At 43.3% G+C, this 19,608-nt stretch overlaps 1 protein-coding gene across 2 annotated transcripts in view; it reads right to left on the bottom strand.

Moving 5' to 3' along the window:
- LOC134345844 (dedicator of cytokinesis protein 2-like) overlaps nt 1-19,608 on the bottom strand; it is a 1,258,793-nt gene that overhangs the window by 1,012,559 nt on the left and 226,626 nt on the right. For both annotated transcript variants that reach the window (XM_063047144.1, XM_063047146.1), the window contains 2 exons: nt 15,430-15,511; nt 12,619-12,754 (listed from right to left, as the gene is read on the bottom strand). In XM_063047144.1, the coding sequence (XP_062903214.1) occupies nt 12,619-12,754; nt 15,430-15,511 (218 nt within the window). The remainder of the gene's footprint in view (nt 1-12,618; nt 12,755-15,429; nt 15,512-19,608) is intronic.

Here is a 19,608-nt window from a genome sequence, read left to right as displayed (position 1 = left end):
TTAAGGATTATAAAAGTGGATAAGTCTCCGGGTCCTGACAGGATATTCCCTAGGACCTTGAGGGAAGTTAGTGTGGAAATAGCAGGGGCTTTGACAGAAATATTTCAAATGTCATTAGAAACGGGGATGGTGCCGGAGGATTGGCATATTGCTCATGTTCCATTGTTTAAAAAGGGTTCTTAGAGTAAACCTAGCAATTATTGGCCTGTGAGTTTGACGTCAGTGGTGGGTAAATTGATGAAAAATATTCATAGAGATGGTATATATAATTATCTGGATAGACAGGGTTTGATTAGGAACAGTCAACATGGATTTGTGCGTGGAAAATCTCTGAGGTTCTAACCTGAACCGAGCATTTCGATGCAGCTACAAAGAAGCCACAACAGCAGCTATATTTAATTAAGAATTTGAGGAGGTTTGGTTTTTCACTAAAAACACTCTCAATATCTACAGCATTCTAACTGGCTGCACTGGTGAGTATTGTGAACAGTTTTGGACTCCTCATCTTTGAAGAGATGTGCTGTCATTGGAGAGGGCTCAGAGGAGGTTCTCAAGGATGATTCCAGGAATGAAAGGGTTATCATACGAGGAACGTTTGATGGCTCTGGGTCTGTACTCGCTGGAATTTAGAAGGATGGGGGGGGGATCTCATTGAATCCTTTTGAATGTTGAAAGGCCTAGACATGATAGATGTGGAAAGGATGTTTCCCATGGTGGGGGAGTCTAGGACAAGAGGGCACAGCCTCAGGATAGAGGGGCGTCCATTTCAAACAGAGATGTGGAGAAATTTCTTTAGCCAGAGGGTGGTGAATTTGTGGAATTTATTACCACAGGCAGCTATGGAGGCCAGGTTGTTGGGTGTATTTTAAAGCAGAGCTTGATAAGTTCTTGATTGGATTCGGCATCAAAGGTTACAGGGAGAAGGTCGGCGAGTGGGGCTGAGGAGCGATAAAAGGGATCAGCCGTGATTGAATGGTGGAGCAGACTCGATGGGTCAAATGGCTTAATTCTGCTCCTATGTCCTATGGTCTTATATTAAACCTGATTCTGATGTGGAACTTCATCCAATGCTGTCTTGACGTCAAGTTGCATCACGACTGGGCACAGCTTTATTCTGCTTCCTAGCAGCCCACTAGATAGACACCACATTGGCAACCACTCACTCAACACCAATGGACAGAGGCAGCAATTTGTACTATCCACAGTAAGCACTGCAGCAACTCACCAAGAGTCCTCAGACAACACCTTCCAAAGCCATAATGCCTACTCATTGGGAAGACAAGGTCAGCTGAAGCTAGGGGAATAGACCCCCTGGAAATTGCCCACCAAGCCAAACACCGAGGTGACTTGGAAATATATCACTACTCCTTCATTATTGCTGGGTCAAAATCCTGGAACTCCCTCCCGAACAGCATTGTGGGCAAGGCCACACCATAAGGACTACAGCAGTTCAAGAAGGCAACTCACAGCCACCCTCTCAAAGGCAACTAGGGATGGACAATTAAAAACGTGAGAAATCCGTAGAAGCAGCAATTCCAAAGCAACACATACAAAACACTGGAGGAACTCAGCAGGCCAGGCGGCATATATGGAAAAGGGCAAATTGTCAATGTTTCGGGCCAAGACCCCTTCATCAGGATAATTAAATGCTGCCTCAGTCTCCAAAGCCCACAGCCCCTGAAGAAAACCCAAGCAAACTGTCAAGCATAGTTTATGAAGTCAAGTTTATTGTCATCTGTATGAGTGTGTTAAGGTACAGGTAAAATGAAAAAAAAACTTGCTAACAGTTTCGGTCTCTTCTGAAACTGTTAGTTCTCAGACGACTCAGGTCAAATTCTAACAAAGGATATACAAAGCAGCAACAATCTGTGTGTGGGAGGTGGGAAAAGAGACCGGGTGATGAGGGCTGGAGTGAGTGTAGGAGGAACGGGGTAGATCATGAGGAAGGAGAAAGGAGATAGAAGTCACCAGAATTCAATATTCATACTATCAGGTTGTAAATTACCCCGGTGGAATATTCACTGCTTCATGAAAGCAGCCAGCATATTCAAAGACTCTACCCACCCTGCATATTCCTTCTTCTCCCCTCTTCACTCGGACAGAAGATACAAAAGCCGGAAAGCTTCTCCTCTGCGGTTATAAAACTGTTTAATAGTTCCCTAGTATGATGCTAATTACTAATACAATCACTCGAGCCGAGTATGATGTTCTCCGAAGGGGTTGCCTACTGGTGGTATCTCAAGTGGCCGCAGGGCCGTTCCGGTATCCGCATATTCTGGTGCAGTGTGGACAAGAGTGAGTGGTGGCTGTGGTCAGGGGTTGGGTCTTTTGGTTGTTCCGTCTCTCCTTTTGCAACTGCTACTGGCACAGAGGAGTTCACTCTCATGTAGCTCAGTTCCCGCTTGAACAGATTTCCTCCAGGTGCATCTAGTGAGTGCAATGCCTTCCCAGGTTGCAGATGTCATGTCGAATTTCTTCAGGCTGACTTTGACGGCATCTTTAACGTGTTTCCTTTGTAGGATAAGATGGATTTGTGACATAAATCTTCCTTGTTATGATCTTGTCTGACAAGAGTAAATGTGCTCTGCCCTTTTTCTGCAGCTGTTACACTTTATCCTGCATTGCTATTCTGTCACGGTGCACTTTATAATGATTTGATCTGTGTGAACCGTACGCAAGACGAGCTTTGCACTGTATCATGGTACATGTGACAATAATAACCCATTGTATCATATGAGATGCTGTTCCTTTATCCTGCTCCAGAGTCTATCTTTAGTCTGTCCCATCTGGGATTTGGTGGGAGAAATGCGTTAAGAGTTAACTATGCCTGAAACAAGTTTTGGGTGCTATGGTGGTGTGGCAGATAGCACTGTGCTACTACAGCTCAGGACACTGGAGTTCAGAGTTCCTTCTCAGTGTCTTCTGTAAAGACTTTGTACGTCCTCCCCATGGAATGCATAGGTTTTCTCTGGGTGCTCCAATTTCCCGCCACAATCCAAAGACGTAACAGGTAGGTTAATTGGTCATCGTAAATTGTCCCATGATTCAACTAGGCTTAAATCGGGGTTGATGGAGGTTGCTCAGTGCCGCGACTCGAAGAGTCAGGGGAGACTACGCTGCGCTGTGTCTCGAAATTACATAAATAACTAAATAGATTCTGCAATTGCAATCCAAGTATAATCAATAATCAACTTTATTCATCATATACATTTACATGAATTAGGAATTTGCTGTGCTGTGTTGGTTAGGGCTGGACATGCAACAAAAAATATATGAAGTATAAAGAATTATCTGAAAATTAAAGAATTAGATATAGAAAAGTTAGTGGTTAAAGTGGATAAAGACATCAGAGAGATTGAATTGGATAGTTGATGAATTTTCCCGAAACCACAAAATATTCACAACCTCCAGATTGTCCTCAGGCTTTCTTTTCTCCTTTGGTTCCACCGTGCGTCTCATGTGTTTGACAAATACAGACACACATGACCTGGGCTCCCTCTGGTGGGACTTTGCTAATCGTTTTCATTTCCTTTGTACAGATTACTCTGTCATTCCATGGCACCTGTTTTAAAGTTGGGGTCTAGGACCAGAGGGCATAGCCTCAGATTGAAAGAATGCGGAGAAAATCTACAAGGAAGTTGTTGGGACTTGAGGACCAGAATTACAGAAAAAGTTTGAATTAGGTTAGAAACACAAGAAAATCTGCAGATGTTGGAAATCCAAAGCAACACACACAAAATGCTGGAGGAACCCTGCAGGCCAGGCAGCACCTATGGAAAAGAGTAAATAGTCGACGTTTTGGGCCAAGACCCTTAATCAGTCCTAATGAAGAGTTTCGGCCCAAAACATCGACTGTTTACTCTTTTCTGCAGATGCTGCCTGGCCTGCTGAGTTCCTACAGCATTTTGTGTGTGTTGAGTCGTTTAGGACTTTATTCTCTGAAGTGTGGGAGAATGAAGAGAGTTTTAATAGAGGTATACAAAATTATAAAGGGTATAGATAAGGTTAATGCAAACAGGCTTTTTCCACTGAGGTCGGATGAGTCCAGGGCTAGGGGTCATAGGTTAAGGGGAACCAGAGCTTCTCCACTCAGAGGGTGCTGCTCGTGGAAGTGGTATTTGCATTTTTGATTTCAACATGTAGGAGAAGTTTGGGTAATTACATGGTTGAGAGAGCTATGAAAGGTTATAGACTGGGTGCAGGTAAATGAGACTTAGCAGAAGACCAGGCTGGCACAGACCAGATGAGCCGAAGAGACTGTTTCTTTGCTGTAATGCTCTATGACTCTGACTAAATGACATAAAAAAGCAAACTGCTGGAGGAGCTCCACGGCTCAGCCAGCATCTGTGCAGAGAAACAGATAGTCAATATTTCAGGTGAAGACCATTCATGCCTGTCCACAGATGCTGCCTGACCTGCTGAGTTCCTCCTGCAATTTTCCGTTTGCTCCAGATTCCAAGTCAGGTTCATTATTATTAACTTATTAATTTGTTGCTTCTGATGCTTAGGATTGACAACTTGCAATTTGCAGAAAGATGTAGGTAGCCAGACAGCCAGCTCCATCATCCTTCCCACTAACAAGGGCATCTTCAAAAGGTGTCATGGAGTTATAAAGTCATAGAAAAGTTCAGCACAGATACAGTGCTTTCAGCCCCTCTACTCTGTCCTGAACCATTTAAACTACTTACTCCCAACAACCTGCACTGGGACCACAGCCCTCCATACCCCTACCATCTGTGTACCTATGCAAATTTCACTTAAGTGTTGAAATCAAACTTCCATGCACGACTTGTGCTGGTAGCTTGACCCACACTCTCACAACCCTCTGAGTGAAGAAGTTTCCCCTCATGTTCAGTCTCCTTAAACTTTGCACCTTTCACCCTTAACCCATGACCTCTGGCCATAGTCCCACCCAATCTCTGTGAAAAAAGACTGCTGGTGTTTACCCTATCTATGCCAGTCATAATTTTGTATACCTCCATCAAATCTCCTAAATAAAGAAAGAACCGATTCAATCTTTCCTTATAACTCAGGTCCTCCAGACCTGGCAACACCTTGTAAATTTTCTCTGTACTCTTTCAAACTGATTTACATTTTTCCTGTAGGCAGGTGACCAAACCAGCACACAATACTCTAAATGAGGATTCACCAGTGTCTTATACAACTTCAACTTTACATTCCACCTCCTATACTCAATATTTTGATTTAAGAATGCCAATGTGCCTAAAGCTTTATTTACAACCATATCTACCAGTGCTACCACGTTCAATGAATTATGGACCTGTATTCCCAGATCGCTTTGTTCCACCACATCAGTGCCCTAGAATTCACTGTGGAAGGCCGACCCTGGAAGGTTCTTCCAAAATGCAACAACTCAAACTTGTCTTCATTAAATTCCATCTGCCATTTTTTAGCAACACACATCAAAGTTGCTGGTGAACGCAGCAGGCCAGGCAGCATCTATAGGAAGAGGCGCAGTCGACGTTTCAGGCCGAGACCCTTCGTCAGGACATTTTTTAGCCTGTTTTTACAGCTGGTCCAGATCCCACTGCAAGCCATTATAGCCTTCCTCTCTGTCCACTACACCCCCAATCCTCGTGCCATCCGTAAACCTGCTGATCCAATTAATCACATTATCATCCAGTTCAAAGATGACAGGCAACAACAGATCCACCATCGATCCCTGCAGAACACCACTAGTCACAGGCCTCCAGTCAGAAACGCAATCATCTGCTACCACTCTCTGGCTTTACTCTCAAAGCTGATGTCTAATCCAATTTACTCTCTCATCTTGAATGCCAAACTACTGAACCTTTTTGACCAGACTCTCATGCCAAATCTTGTCAAATGCCTTGCGAAAGTCTATGTAGATAACATTCATTGCCTTGCTTTCATCAACTTTCCTGATAACTTCCTTGAAATTGATTGGATATGACCTACCACACACAAAGCTATGCTGACTATCCTTAATTATTCCACATCAATCCAAATACTTATATATCCAGTCCCTCAGGATACCTTCCAATAACTTTCCCACCACTGATGTCAGGCTCACCAGCCTATAGTTTCCAGGTTTATTTTTAGAGCCTTTCTTAAACAGCGAAACAACTTTGGCTATCCTCCAATCCTCTGGTACTTCACCCGTCGTTAAGGCTGATTTAAATATCTCTGCTAGCGCCCTGGCAATTTCTGCACTTGCCTCCCCCAGGGTAGGAGAGAACACCGAGACAGGCCCTGGGGATTTATACACCCTAATTTGTCTCAAGACAGCAGACAACTCCTCCTCTGTAATCTGTACAGGGTTCATGAAGTGGATACTGCTTTGCCTCACTGAAATAAGGTCTGTGTACATCTTTTGAGTTATTACAGATGCAAAGAATTCATTTAAGATCTCACCCATCTCTTTGGTTCCACACATGGTTTACCATTCTGATCTTCCAAATGACCAATTTTGTCCCCTGTAATTTTTTTGCTCTCAATGCATCTGGAGATAATCTTAGGATTCCCTTTTACCTTTTCTGTTAAGACAGCCTCATGCCTTCTTTTAGCCATCCTGATTTCTTTCTTAAGTGTTCTCTTGCATTTCTGAAACTCCATAAGCACCTCATTTGTTCCTACCTGCCTACACCTGCTATGCAACTCTATTTTTCTCTTAACCTGGGCTTCAATATCTGACCATCAAGGTTGTTTACGCCTGATATCTTTACCTTTTATTCCGACAGACACATACAGGCCTCGTGCTCTCAAAATTTAATTTTCGAAGACCTTCCACTTACGAAGTACACCTTTGCCAGAAAACAGCCTGTCCCAATCCACGCTTGCCAGATCCTTTCTGATACCAGCAGAATTGGCCGAACTCTAGTTTAGAATTGCAACCCATGGACCAGACCTATCTTTTTGCATATTTACTCTCCACACGGCTTTGGACCACCTGGACAACACAAACAACTATGTCAGGACGCAGTTCATCGACTATAGCTCAGCATTTAATACCATCATTCCCCACAATCCTGATTCAGAAGTTGCAGAATCTGGGCCTCTGTATCTTCCTCTGCAACTGGATCCTCCACTTCCTAACCTGAAGACCACGATCTGTGTGGATTGGTGATAACTTATCCTCCTTGCTGACAATCAACACCATCGCACCACAGGGGTGTGTGCTTAGCCCACTGCTCTACTCTCTATATACCCATGACTTTGTGGCTAGGCATAGCTCAAATACCGTCTACAAATCTGCTGACAATACAACTATTGTTGGTAGAATCTCAGCTGGTGACAAAAGGGCATACAGGACTGAGATATGCCAACTCGTAGAGTGATGCCACAGCAACAACCTGGCACTCAACGTCAGTAAGACGGAAGAGCTTATTGTGGACTTCAGGAAGGGTAAGACGAAGGAACATATACTAATCCTCATAGAGGGATCAAAAATGGAGAGACTGAGCAGCTTCAAGTTCCTGGATGTCAAGATCTCTGAGGATCTAACCTGGTCCCAACATATCGATGTAGTTATGAAGAAGGAAAGACAGTGGCTATACATCACTGGGAGTTTGAAGAGATTTGGAATGTCAACAAAGATACTCAAAAACTTCTATTGTTGTACTGTGGAGAGCATCCTGACAGGCTGCATCACTGTCTGGTATGGAGGGGCTACTGCACAGGACCAAAAGAAGCTGCAGAGGGTTGTAAATCTAGTCAGCTCCATCTTGGGTACTAGCCTACAAAGTACCCAGGAAAACTTCAGGGAACTGTGTCTCAGAAAGGCAGAGTCCATTATTAAGGACGTCCAGCACCCAGGGCATGCCCTTTTCTCACTGTTACCATCAGGTAGGAGATACAGAGGCCTGAAGGCACACACTCAGTGATTCAGGAACAGCTTCTTCCCTTCTGCCATCCGATTCCTAAATGGACATTGAACTCTTGGACACTACCTCACTTTTTTATTTAATACATATACAGTGTTTCTGTTTTTTGCACATTTTTAAATCTATTCAATATATGTAATTGATTTATTTATTATTATGCATTTCCTTTATCATTTTTTTCTCTATTATGTATTGCATTGAACTGCTGCTGCTAAATTAACAAATTTCATGTCACATGCCGGTGATAATAAACCTGATTCTGGTTCTGAAAATGACTACAATAGCATAATTCCACGTGCTGATCCATGCCCTGAGCTCATTTGCCTTTCCTACGATACTTCTTGCACTGAAATATAGGCAGCTCAAGACATTCGTCACACTATTCTCAACCTTTTGATTCCTGACTTTGCCTGAGGTCTTAACAACTATCTTCACAACCTCTCCACAACTGTTCCGGCACTCTGGTTCCCATCCCCCTGCAACTCTAGTTTAAACTTCATCCATCTATCTATCTATCTATTTAGCTATCCAGCTATCAATGACACTAGCAAACCTTCCCACTAGGATATTAGTCCCCCTTCAGTTCATGTGCAAACTGTCCCCGCTGTACAGATCCCACCCTCCTTGGAAGAGAGGCCAATGATGCAAAAATCTTTTGCCCTTCCTCCTACACTAACTCCTTAGCCACGTGTTAAACTGTATAATCTTCCTAGTTCTGGCCTCATTAGCACGTGGCATGGGTAGCAATCCTGAGATCACAACTCTGGAGGTCCTGCCCTTTAACTGATCACCTAACTCCCTGAACTCACTTTGCAGAACCTTGTAACTCTTTCTATCTATGTCATTGGCACCTACTGTGCATGGACCATGACTCTGCCTGTGCACCCTCCCACTAAAGAATGCTGAGGACTTGATCAGAGATGTCCCGTTTCCTGGCATCTGGAAGGACCATTCCATCTGGGAATCTCATCCTCATCCACAGAACCTCCTTTCTGTTCCCCTAACTAACGAATTCCCTGTCACCACGCTCGCCTCTTCTCCCTGCTTTCTTTCCGAGTCACAGTCAGACTCAGTGCCAGAGACACGACCGCTGTGACCTTCCTCTGCTCGATCATTCCCCCCAACAGTATCCAAAAAGGTATCTCTTTATGTCTTATTGATCACCCCTTCTGCCTACCAAATGATCTGGAGTTCATCCAACTTCAGCTCCAACTCCTTAACACGGAGTGTTAGAATCTGCAGCCGTATGCATTTCTTGAAAGTCTAGTTGTCAGGAACACCGGGAGGCTCCCTGCCTTCCCACGTCCCACAAGAGGATCTACTATCCTGCCTGGCATCTCTACTGTTCTGACTGAGCAGATATAAAGAAGGAAGAACAATAAACTGTGGGGAGTGGGGAGAAGCTCTACCCACAGCTTACTGCTTTCTCTTCCTCTTTCTCGCTGAAGCCTTGAGGAGCTAAGGTCTCAAAATCCCCACTCTAGCTCTGTCCACTCCAACATTGGCCATTCCACTTGCCCCGCCTTATTTCAATTTCTTCTTGCCAATTAATCCCGAACGCTGATTGGGTGCTGCTCAAAGATCCAAACTGTCGCGAGTTGCTGCCTTTTCTATTCAATCGGCAAACCCAAGTGAACTACATCTTCTCAGGCTTGTGATCCCTCCAACTGGGCGCTGCTCAACGCTCCATTCTCCAAACTCAGGGAGGCAGCATCCACTATTAAGAACCTTCACTATCCTTCTTCTCAGTATTGCTGTGAATGAGGAGGCACAGGAACATTAAGGCCCACGCTCAAGGTATTAGGAACAGCTTCTTCTCCTCCACCATCAGATTTTTGAACAGTCCATGAAGCCATGAACACTACTTTGCTATCTTTGCTCCCTTTTTGCACTGTTCTTTTCTTTATTTTATAAATTTTTTATTGTAACCTGTAGTAATTTTTTTGTCTTGCACTATACTGCCTCCACAAAACAACAAATTTTGTGACATATGTCAGTGATAATGAACCTGATTCCGAAGCAGTACAGGGTAAAGATATAAAATTGTCATAGATTACAAAAAGAAAGGAAGGAGTAACAGGACAGTGTTCACGGACTATTCTGAAATCTGATGGCAGACTCAGGCATGCTGTTTTTAAGTCTCTTGTGTCTTAGTTAGACCTAGTTCATTTATCAGACTATTGTGTTGACTCTTCCCCAATGTGTTTGTTCTTTTCCAAGAATTCACCCGTCTAAACGTTTTGATGGATTTTGCCAGCTTCCCCCACCACTGTTACTGAACTCATATCATCATCATCATGTGCCGTGTTGTATGCCATCATCATTATGCGCCGTGTCGTACGACGTGGGTGATCATCGTCTATGACCATGATTCACTTCGGCAAATTTTTCTACAGAAATGGTTTGCCATTACCTTCTTCTAGGCAGTGACTTTGCAAGACAGGTGACCCCAGCCATTATCAGTACTTTCAGAGACTGTCTGCCTGGCATCAGTGGTCGCATAACCAGGACTTGTGATATGCACCAGCTGCTCAGACAACCATCCACCTCCTGCCCCCATGACTTCAAGTGACCCTGACTGGGGGTGGGGGGGGGAGGCTAGACCTCGTCCAAGGGTGACCTGAGGGAAGAAGCAACTTAGACCTCCTTTGGTAGAGATGTATCCCCACCCTGCCACTCAGTTGAACTCACAGGCTGCAGTTATTTGATGAGACCTGCTCTGCTTTATAAAGTGAAAGGTTTGCTGACTTTCGTTCTCCAAGTGCCAGCTGAAAACTCCAGCCAATTTTGGAAGATTACAATCAATAAATGAGTTCACCCATTATGTTTTTTAATAATCTTGACTGGATTCTGTCTGGCCAGCTTTTCATCTGATTGTATTCCTATTATTCCATCTGCCAAAGTCAGAATTTAATATCGGAATTTTTTTTCACTCAGCTCAAAGTTGTCCCGGTGTTTCTAGAATTCTTACTTCATTGAAAATAATGGAAAAGTACTTGCAAGTAAATGATCGGATCACAAGGTCCTACTTTCTCAGTGCTGTGTATTGAAAATTGATTTATAGAAAGAAAGATTAGCTTTAGTTGTCACACGTGCATTGAAACATACAGTGAAATGTGCCGTTTGTGTCAATGACCAGCACTGCCTGAGGAAGTGCTGGGGGCAGCCCGCAAGTATCACCACACCTCCAGCATTCCAACAACCCAAAAACCTTAATCCTTGTATTGTACGTCATATGGGAATGCTGGAGGAAGCCCACAAGGTCACAGGGAGAACATGCAAGTGGTGGAATTAGAACCCTGATTTTACAGCTGGCACTATAAAGTGTTACGCTGTTGTGTTACAATTTAACCCATTTGTGATCACTTCTGGTTTGAAATACAATAATGTGTAAAAGACTGAGACACATATATAGGCACACTTTCAGTGACAATTATACTGCATTGTTATTATTCGACCTTAATGCTCAATGCACTCTGTAATGATTTGATTTCTATAAACAACATGCAAGGCATGGTATTGGTCAGAATATGAAGGGATATGGGGAGGAGGCAGTAGATTGGGACTGAGAGAAAAAATAGATCAGCTATGATGAAATGGTGGAGCAGACTCGATGGGCCAAATGGCCTAATTCTGTTCCTATATCTTATAGCTCATCACTGTGTTTTATGCATGTGACAATATTAAACCAATACAAATACCAAGAAAGTTAAAATCACCCACTATTGCAACGCTATTATTCCTGCAGTTGTCTAATCTGTTACAGCATTTTGAGCACTCCCATCAAGTTAATATTCCATCTCCTCAGCTTGGGAGAAGGTAATGTTGAGATTCTGAGCATGCCCTTTTTCTTGCCAATACTTCTCAATTACAATTCACTGAAAGTTTTATTTATTTAATGATTGATTGATCGAGATACAACATGGAAGAGCCATGTCGCTCAGCGATCCTTCGATTTAATCTGAGCCTCATCTCGGGTCAACTTGCCAACCAGTACATCTTTGGACTGTGCATGGAAACAGGAGCACCCGTAGGAAACCCATATGGTCACTGTATTTTTTTTTGCACATGTGACTAAGAAAGCTAATCTTTCTTTCTTTAAATCAACTTTCAATGCACTGAGGAAATAGCAATCTGATCATTTGATTGCAAATATTTTTCCATTATTTTCAATGAAGTAAGAACTCTTCAAGCGCAGGGACAACTTTGAGCCGAGTGAGGAAACTTTCTGATATTAATGTCAGACTTTGGCCGATAGAATAATAGGATTTCAATCAGATGAAAAGCTGGCCAGACAGAATCCGGTCAAAGTTATTAAAAAAATAACCCAATCTATTCAGAAAAAAACTCTAACATCCAGCTGCAAAAAAAAAGAACAAATCGGGCAAACAGCAAAAAAATGAGGGAATAACACACAGAATATCAAACATCAAACTGCCGAATCCTTGAAACAGTCTAGGAATGTTTAGTTCAACTTAGTGCTGTGTTGTTCATTGACCGCGGGACACAGAGCCAGTCTGGGTTGAACTGCCCTGATCAAAATTGTGCAAAATAGCAATAAAGGAGTAACTAGAAACAGCCATAACATAAACTGCAGAGTGCTCTAAAAACAAGTCCAGCCCACGATCTGTGCTGATCAAACCTTGCCCAGGATTCAAGACACAAGAAATTGCACAATCTGAAAGTCTGCCTTGCTCTGCGTATGTTTAGTGTATCCTTTCAAAAAACTCCAAGACATCCAATTATTCCATACCTGACACTCCAAACGGTCTTCTCAATCCCTGGGTCATTTTCTTTGCATTGGTTTCCTTCAGGTCCATTCGACCCACCCGGACTATCTGGCACACTAAGTATATCCTCTCCCGATTCAAGTCTTTGTTTCCTAAATCCTAAAACAGAAAGACCAAGAGTGAGTAATGAGGCTGAGGGGACACCTGACCTGAGGGGAGATCAAACTATTGGAGACATTGATAGGTTAAATAGTCAGAATCTCTGTCCTGATGTTGGATCCTGGTGATGATGCGATCCACAGGTTTAGAAGTTAAAAAAAAAGGATTCATAAAACCTGTTACTTACAGCTGTTTATTGAGTGTTACAAGTGCATGGAGCCAAGAAAGAACAACAAAGTTATGGTTATCTTCAAAGTCCAAAGGTCAAAGTAAGTTTATTATCAAAGCGCTTAGTGTATATGTCACTATATACTACTCTGAGACGCGTTTCAATGCGAACATTCACAGTAGGCTCAAAATAAAAACACACACAATAGAATCGATGAAAAGCCATGCACAATAAGATGGACGAACAACCATTGTGCAAAGGACAATAAACCATACAAATAAAAAAAGAAAAAAGAACAATTATAAATAAGTAAGCAAAAACTACAGCTATACTACTGCTACTGGAAAATTCATTAAACAAATACAAGTTTGCAGATCATTATTTAAAAAAAATATAAGCAAGCATAAGAAAGATAAAGTTACAAGATAAATGAAAAATTTTAAACTCTAATCCAAGATGGGAAATCCCATAAAAGGTACCAGAAACAGCCCAGTCCATCACAGGGCAAGCCTCCGTAACACTGAGCACACCTACATGAAACTCTGTCACAGAATCGCAGTATCCATCATCAGGGACCCCCACCACTGAGGACAGGCTCACCTCTTACTGCTGCCTTCAGGAAGAAGGTACAGGACCTTCAGGAGTCACACCACCAGGTTCAGGAACAGTTATTACCCCTCAACCATCAGGCTCTTGAACCAGAGGGGATAACTTCACTGAAATATTCCCATAATCAACGGACTCTACATCTCACGTTCTCGATATTTATTGCTTTTTTATTTAATATTATTCTTTCAGTCTTTCTATACTTGCACAGTTTGTTGTCTTCTGCACACTGGTTGAGTGCCCAAGTTAGCGATCTTTCATTAATTCTGGTTATTATTCTATAGATTTATTGATCATACCCACAAGAAAATAAATCTCAGGGTTGTATATAGTGACATATATGTACTTTGATAATAAATTTACTTAGAACGTTGACAAGGAAGAAGTGTTGAACAATAGACGGGATAGTTTTGGACTGAGAGAGGAAAAGTTTAAAGGTTGGAGGAACAACACCTTATATTCCGTCTGGGTAGCCTCCAACCTGAGGGCATGAACATTGACTTCCCAAACTTCTGCTAATGCTCCACCTCCCCCTCATATCCCAACCGTTATTTATTTACATACACACATTCTTTTTCTCTCTCTCCTTTTTCTCCCTCTGTCCCTCTGACTATACCCCTAGGCCTCCTGTTCCATGATCCTCTCATATCCCTTTTGCCTATCACCTGTCCAGCTCTTGGCTCTATCCCTCCCCCTCCTGTCTTCTCCTATCATTTTGGATCTCCCTCTCCCCCTCCCACTTTCAAATCTCTTACTAACTCTTCTTTCAGTTAGTCCTGACGAAGGGTCTCCGCCCGAAACGTCGACTGCACCTCTTCCTAGAGATGCTGCCTGACCTGCTGCGTTCACCAGCAACTTTGATGTGTGTTGAAGGGCTATTTTTTGTCTGCTCAGTGTGGTGCCTGGGATGGGCTGCCAGTGGTGGTGATGATGGAAGCAGAAATGACAGTGGACATTCAGCCTTCAGACAGACACATGAATGTGCTGCAACAGAGAGAGATGAACCAAATGTAGGCAGCAGGGGTTAGTTTAATTTGGAATCATTCTCAGCAAACATGTGGGCTGAAGGGCCTGCTTCTGTGTTGTACTGTTACGAGCAAACTCTTTTTACAAGAACAAAGGATAATCTTATTGATATCTCTAAAACTGTACCGTGGTTGTGTAGGAGGGATATCGAAGATGAAAGTCAATCTAACCTACTTGCCCCAAACAGCTTGCTGTCTGAAACACTGTACCTCTGAGAGTTAGCATGGAGTGTGGTTGAGAGAGCTACTGAAGTGGGGTGTATTGGTCAACCATTGTCACAGGGGATGCAGAACACACTCTTACCATCAGCACATTTGGCGCAGAATACAATCTCTATATACTGAGTGTTTAGAATCACTAACAGAGAAGGAATTTCCACCCAGTGATAAAAAAGAGCATAGAATGTAGAAGAGCACTGCATGGGACGGGCCCTTCAGCCTATGATATTGTGCCAAACTCTTAGCCTACTCTAAGATCAATCTAACCCTTCCACCCCACAAAGCTATCCATTTTTTTCATCCATGTGCTTATCTAAGAATCTCTGAACTACCACTAACCTATCTGTATCAACCACCACTCCTGACAGTGCATTATGGACACATACCACTGTCTGTGTACAAACCTAGCTCTGACATCTCCCCTAAACTTTCCTCCACTCACCTCAAGAGGCTGTCTTCTGGCATTAGCCATTAGTGCCCTGTCTAAGAAGTCTCTGGCTGTCCATTCTATCTAATGCTCCTACCAGCTACGTTGATTATCTGAGATCTCGGCGGACGGCTGGGGGCTGTTACGTATAAAACTGGCTGAGGTAAATTAAGTGAAAAGGCCTCCTTCTGTGGCCTTAAATTGCAGGAGAATTTTGATTGGTACTCACCGTGAACACCACCTTCAAATTATTTAGCATGTCGATTTCCTTTGGTAAACCCGTGCTTGCCCAGCGGAATAGGTAGTTCTCACTGAAAATACAAGAATTTATTTTGTCAAATCTCCTGTTAGCCGCAGAATCTGGACAGAGACAAACGTGCACAAGATGGAGACCCAAGAGGTGGCAGATATTAGAGGAACTCCATGGGTCAGGCAACTTCTGTGAAGAGAAATGGACCATTGACATTTTGTGTTCATACCGATTGGAGGTTGGCAGCCGGATGTCTGCAAGTTTGGGGTCAAGGACTGCTGGTGAGAGTGAAGTTCTCCCAGGGGTGGGGTGGGAGGTCTGTTTGTGTATGTGAGTAGGTTGGAATGGAACTTGTTTTGTTGCGGTTGTTTTGTTTTGTTCTTATAACATAAGAACATAAGAAATAGGAGCAGGAGTCGGCCATCTGGCCTGTCGAGCCTACTCCATCATTCAATATGATCGTGGCTGATCTGGCCATGGACTCATCTCCACCTACCTGCCTTTTCCCTACTATGCAAAAATCTATCTAACCTTGTCTTAAATATATTTACCGCACCGTTTCATTGGGCAGAGAATTCCACAGATCCACCACTCTTTAGGAAAAGCAGTTTCTCCTCATCTCCGTCCAAACTCTACTCCCCTGAATCTTGAGGCTTAGTCCCCTCGTTCTAGTCTCACCTGCCAGTGGAAACAACTTTCCTGCCTCTATGTTATCTATCCTTTTCATAATTTTATATGTTTCTATAAGATCTCCTCTCATTCTTCTGAATTCCAGTGATTATCGTCCCTGGTGTCTCAATCTCTCCTCATCTCTGGAATCAACCTGGTGAACCTCTTCTGCACTGCCTCCAAAGCCAGTATATCCTTCCTCAAGTAAGGAGACCAGGACTGCATACAGTACACCAGGTGCAGCCTCACCAGTACCCTGTAGGGTTGCAACATGACCTCCCTGTCTTAAATTCAATCCCTCTTGCAATGAAGGCCAACATTCCATTTGCCTTCTCGATAGCCTGCTGCGGTGTTGGCGCGTGGCCAAGTGGTTAAGGCGTTCATCTAGTGATTTGAAGGTCGCTAGTTCGAGCCTTGGCTGAGGCAGCGTGTGTGTCCTTGAGCAAGGCGCTTAACCACACATTGCTCTGCGACAACACCGGTGCCAAGCTGTATGAGTTCTAATGCCCTTCCCTTGGACAACATCGGTGGCATGGAGAGGGGAGACTTGCAGCATGGGCAACTGCTGGTCTTCCATACAACCTTGCCCAGGCCTGCGCCCTGGAAACCTTCCAAGGCACAAATCTATGGTCTCATGAGACTAACGGATGCCTATTAGCCTGCTGCACCTGCAAACCAGCCTTTTGCGATTCATGCCCAAGCACTCCCAAGTCCTTCTGCACAGCAGCATGCTGCAATCTTTTACCATTTAAATAATAATCTACTCTTCCATTTTTCCTTCCAAAGTGGATGACATTGTTGTACAAAGCCTTGTAGCTGTTGTTGTTTGTGTGGTTCTGCCAAGCACTGTAGGCACGCTGTGTTGGTGCCAGAGTGTGTGGTAACACTTGCAGGCTGCCCCCAGCACATCCTAACTGTATTGACTGCTAATGCAAGTGACACATTTCACCGTATGCTTCAACGTCCTTGTGATAAGTAAAAAAGTCTGAATTTGTGGTAGGAAAAGTTTCATTTAACATCAACACAGACAAATGGACAATTCTTGTAACTACTGTATGTTCATCCTGAGAAACCCCAAGCAGTCACAAGGAGGACATGCAAACTCCACATGAACAGCTTTGGAGATCAGGGTCAACCAAAGCTGATGGAACTGAGGCAGCATCTCTACCAACTGTAAGGTGCATTGACTGAGCACATTACTCACTAATATAGATGCTGATGTTTTGTCTGATTGTATGTATGTACAGTCCAATGATAGTACATTTGAACTAGAACTTGAACTAGCATTTCCATAGGTGTGAGGTTACGTTTGGGCAGGATTATCAAGGATCAACTTTATCAATGGTTCATTTTATTGTCAAGGTATGCATGTACAATACAACTCTGATATTTGTCTTCTCCAGATAGCCATGAAATACATTCGCCATTTACATTTACATGCATTAGGAATTTGATGTGGTGTGCTGGTCAGGGCTGGACATGCATCAAAAAACAACATTCAACAATTATAAAGTAGAAAGAATGATATTAAAAAATAAAGTTAGAGGTTAATGTAAGGATATGGAATAAACTTGCATAAATATCAGCATGTATTTACAGTGTACAATTGGGGAGGAGATTGGGGTTGAGCAGGAAAATGGATCAGCCATAATGAAACGGTGGAGCAGACTCGATGGGCCAAATGGACTAATTCTGATCCTATACTTTATGGTTTTATGATATTATGGTCCAAACAGCATTATAAAATGTGGTGTAAAGTGTTTACAATACAGTGACTGGGATAATAGATAGAAGGGACTGATTAACTGCCTGAGGAAGGAAACTTTTAAAATGGGGTGAAGCTATAATTTTGAAAGTTATATAGTGCTTTCCAGTTGGAACTTTTGGAAAAGGCAGATTACAAGGTGGGTCGTGTCCACAAGGATTTTTCCTGCCTGCTTCTTTGTCCTAGACAGATCCAAGTCCTGCAGTGATGCAGATATTTTCTGCTGACCTGATAGTTCACTGTAGATTTTGTGTATCGTGAGAGGATGTTGCACCAAGCCAGACAGTAATGATTGATGTGAGGATGCTCTCTATGATGGCAGTGTAGAATGGCACAGCATGTTCTGTGGAAGAAACAACTACCAACTGCCGCAAGAAGTACATCTTCTGCCGAGCCCTTTTGTTAATGAAGATATGGTTCCTCCACATGACATCCAGTAAAATAATGATGCCCAGGTACCACTGTCCAATTTAAATGTATTTTTAATGATTGCAAAATCCTGCTATATATTAAGAACTTAAAGCACTGCAGGGCTGTAATGAGGGAACTGTACAACGTGCTGCTACCTGAGTCCAGTTTCCCCCAGGATCAATAAAGTATGACTATGACTATGAGTCAATGGAGGCTTACAGTCTCATAGCAAGAGGCCGTGTTAATTGCTTTACTTGACCCTTTTGTACATTGTTAATCTACAAGTTCTATTCTCTGATTTGTTGGCTGAGAGTGGTGGGGGAGCTGCGTGGCCTTGGTCTTAGTACGGACTAGGCCTCAAGCTGTGGTGTCACCTGTTTACAGCCACCGGGAGAGAGGCCTCCGAGCCTGTGCATTCTACTGGGGGGCAGTGTGGCACAGCATCAGGGCTGGAGTCAGTCCTGCCACCCCGAGTGTTCCCTCAGCAGGAGACAAGTTCTTCTGCGGTCGACTGTAGATTGATGGTGCGAGCTTTGGACTTTTTTACTGCGTGATTGTGGTAGCATTTCTGCTTGCGACCTTGTGTGTGCTGTGTGCGGGGTGTAACTGTTGGTACTATGTTTTGCAGCTTGATCACGGAGTAACACTGTTTCGTTTGCCTGTATTCATGTACGGTTGAATGACAATTAAACTTGAATTGAATTGAATTGCATGCTGAAGTAGTCATGGCAGTTCTATCTCAGTTCTGCTCACCCAACTTGGCAAATATAGCGGTCAAGTGACGTCTATTTTATCTGTCAAGTGAGCTTTCCACCATCATCCTGGTCGCAGTATACCTTTCACCTCAGGCCAATATCAGGCAGGAACTGGAAGAGCTGAGCACTATAATCAGCAGATAGGTATACAGGCATAGACCAAAAACCGTAGTAGCAGTGGTGAGGACCAAGAAGGTATAGTCAAAAGAGGCAGCGGAGTGCTAACAGGACTGCTTCGAGTTGGTGGGCTGGACAGTATTCAGGGATTCATCTTCTAGTCTGACTTGAACCTGTGTGGATGAGTGCTTGCCTATGAGAATATCCCAGACATACCCAAACCCAAAGCCATGGATGAACCAGGAGATTTGTACTCTGCTGACGGCTAGATCAAAACCAGTCATCCAGAAACATACATGAAGTCCAGGTACAATCTACAGAAGGCTATTCTAAGAGCAAAGAAACAATTCCGGTTGAATTTAGAGATGGTACCGGATGCATGTCAGTTCTGGCAGGGTTTGCAGGTCATCATTTCCAACAAGGCATCATGAATGACTATGA

Source organism: Mobula hypostoma, chromosome 4 (assembly GCF_963921235.1).
Source record: "Mobula hypostoma chromosome 4, sMobHyp1.1, whole genome shotgun sequence".
Classification (NCBI taxonomy): domain Eukaryota; kingdom Metazoa; phylum Chordata; class Chondrichthyes; order Myliobatiformes; family Myliobatidae; genus Mobula; species Mobula hypostoma.
This window is presented reverse-complemented; position numbering and strand designations above follow the sequence as displayed.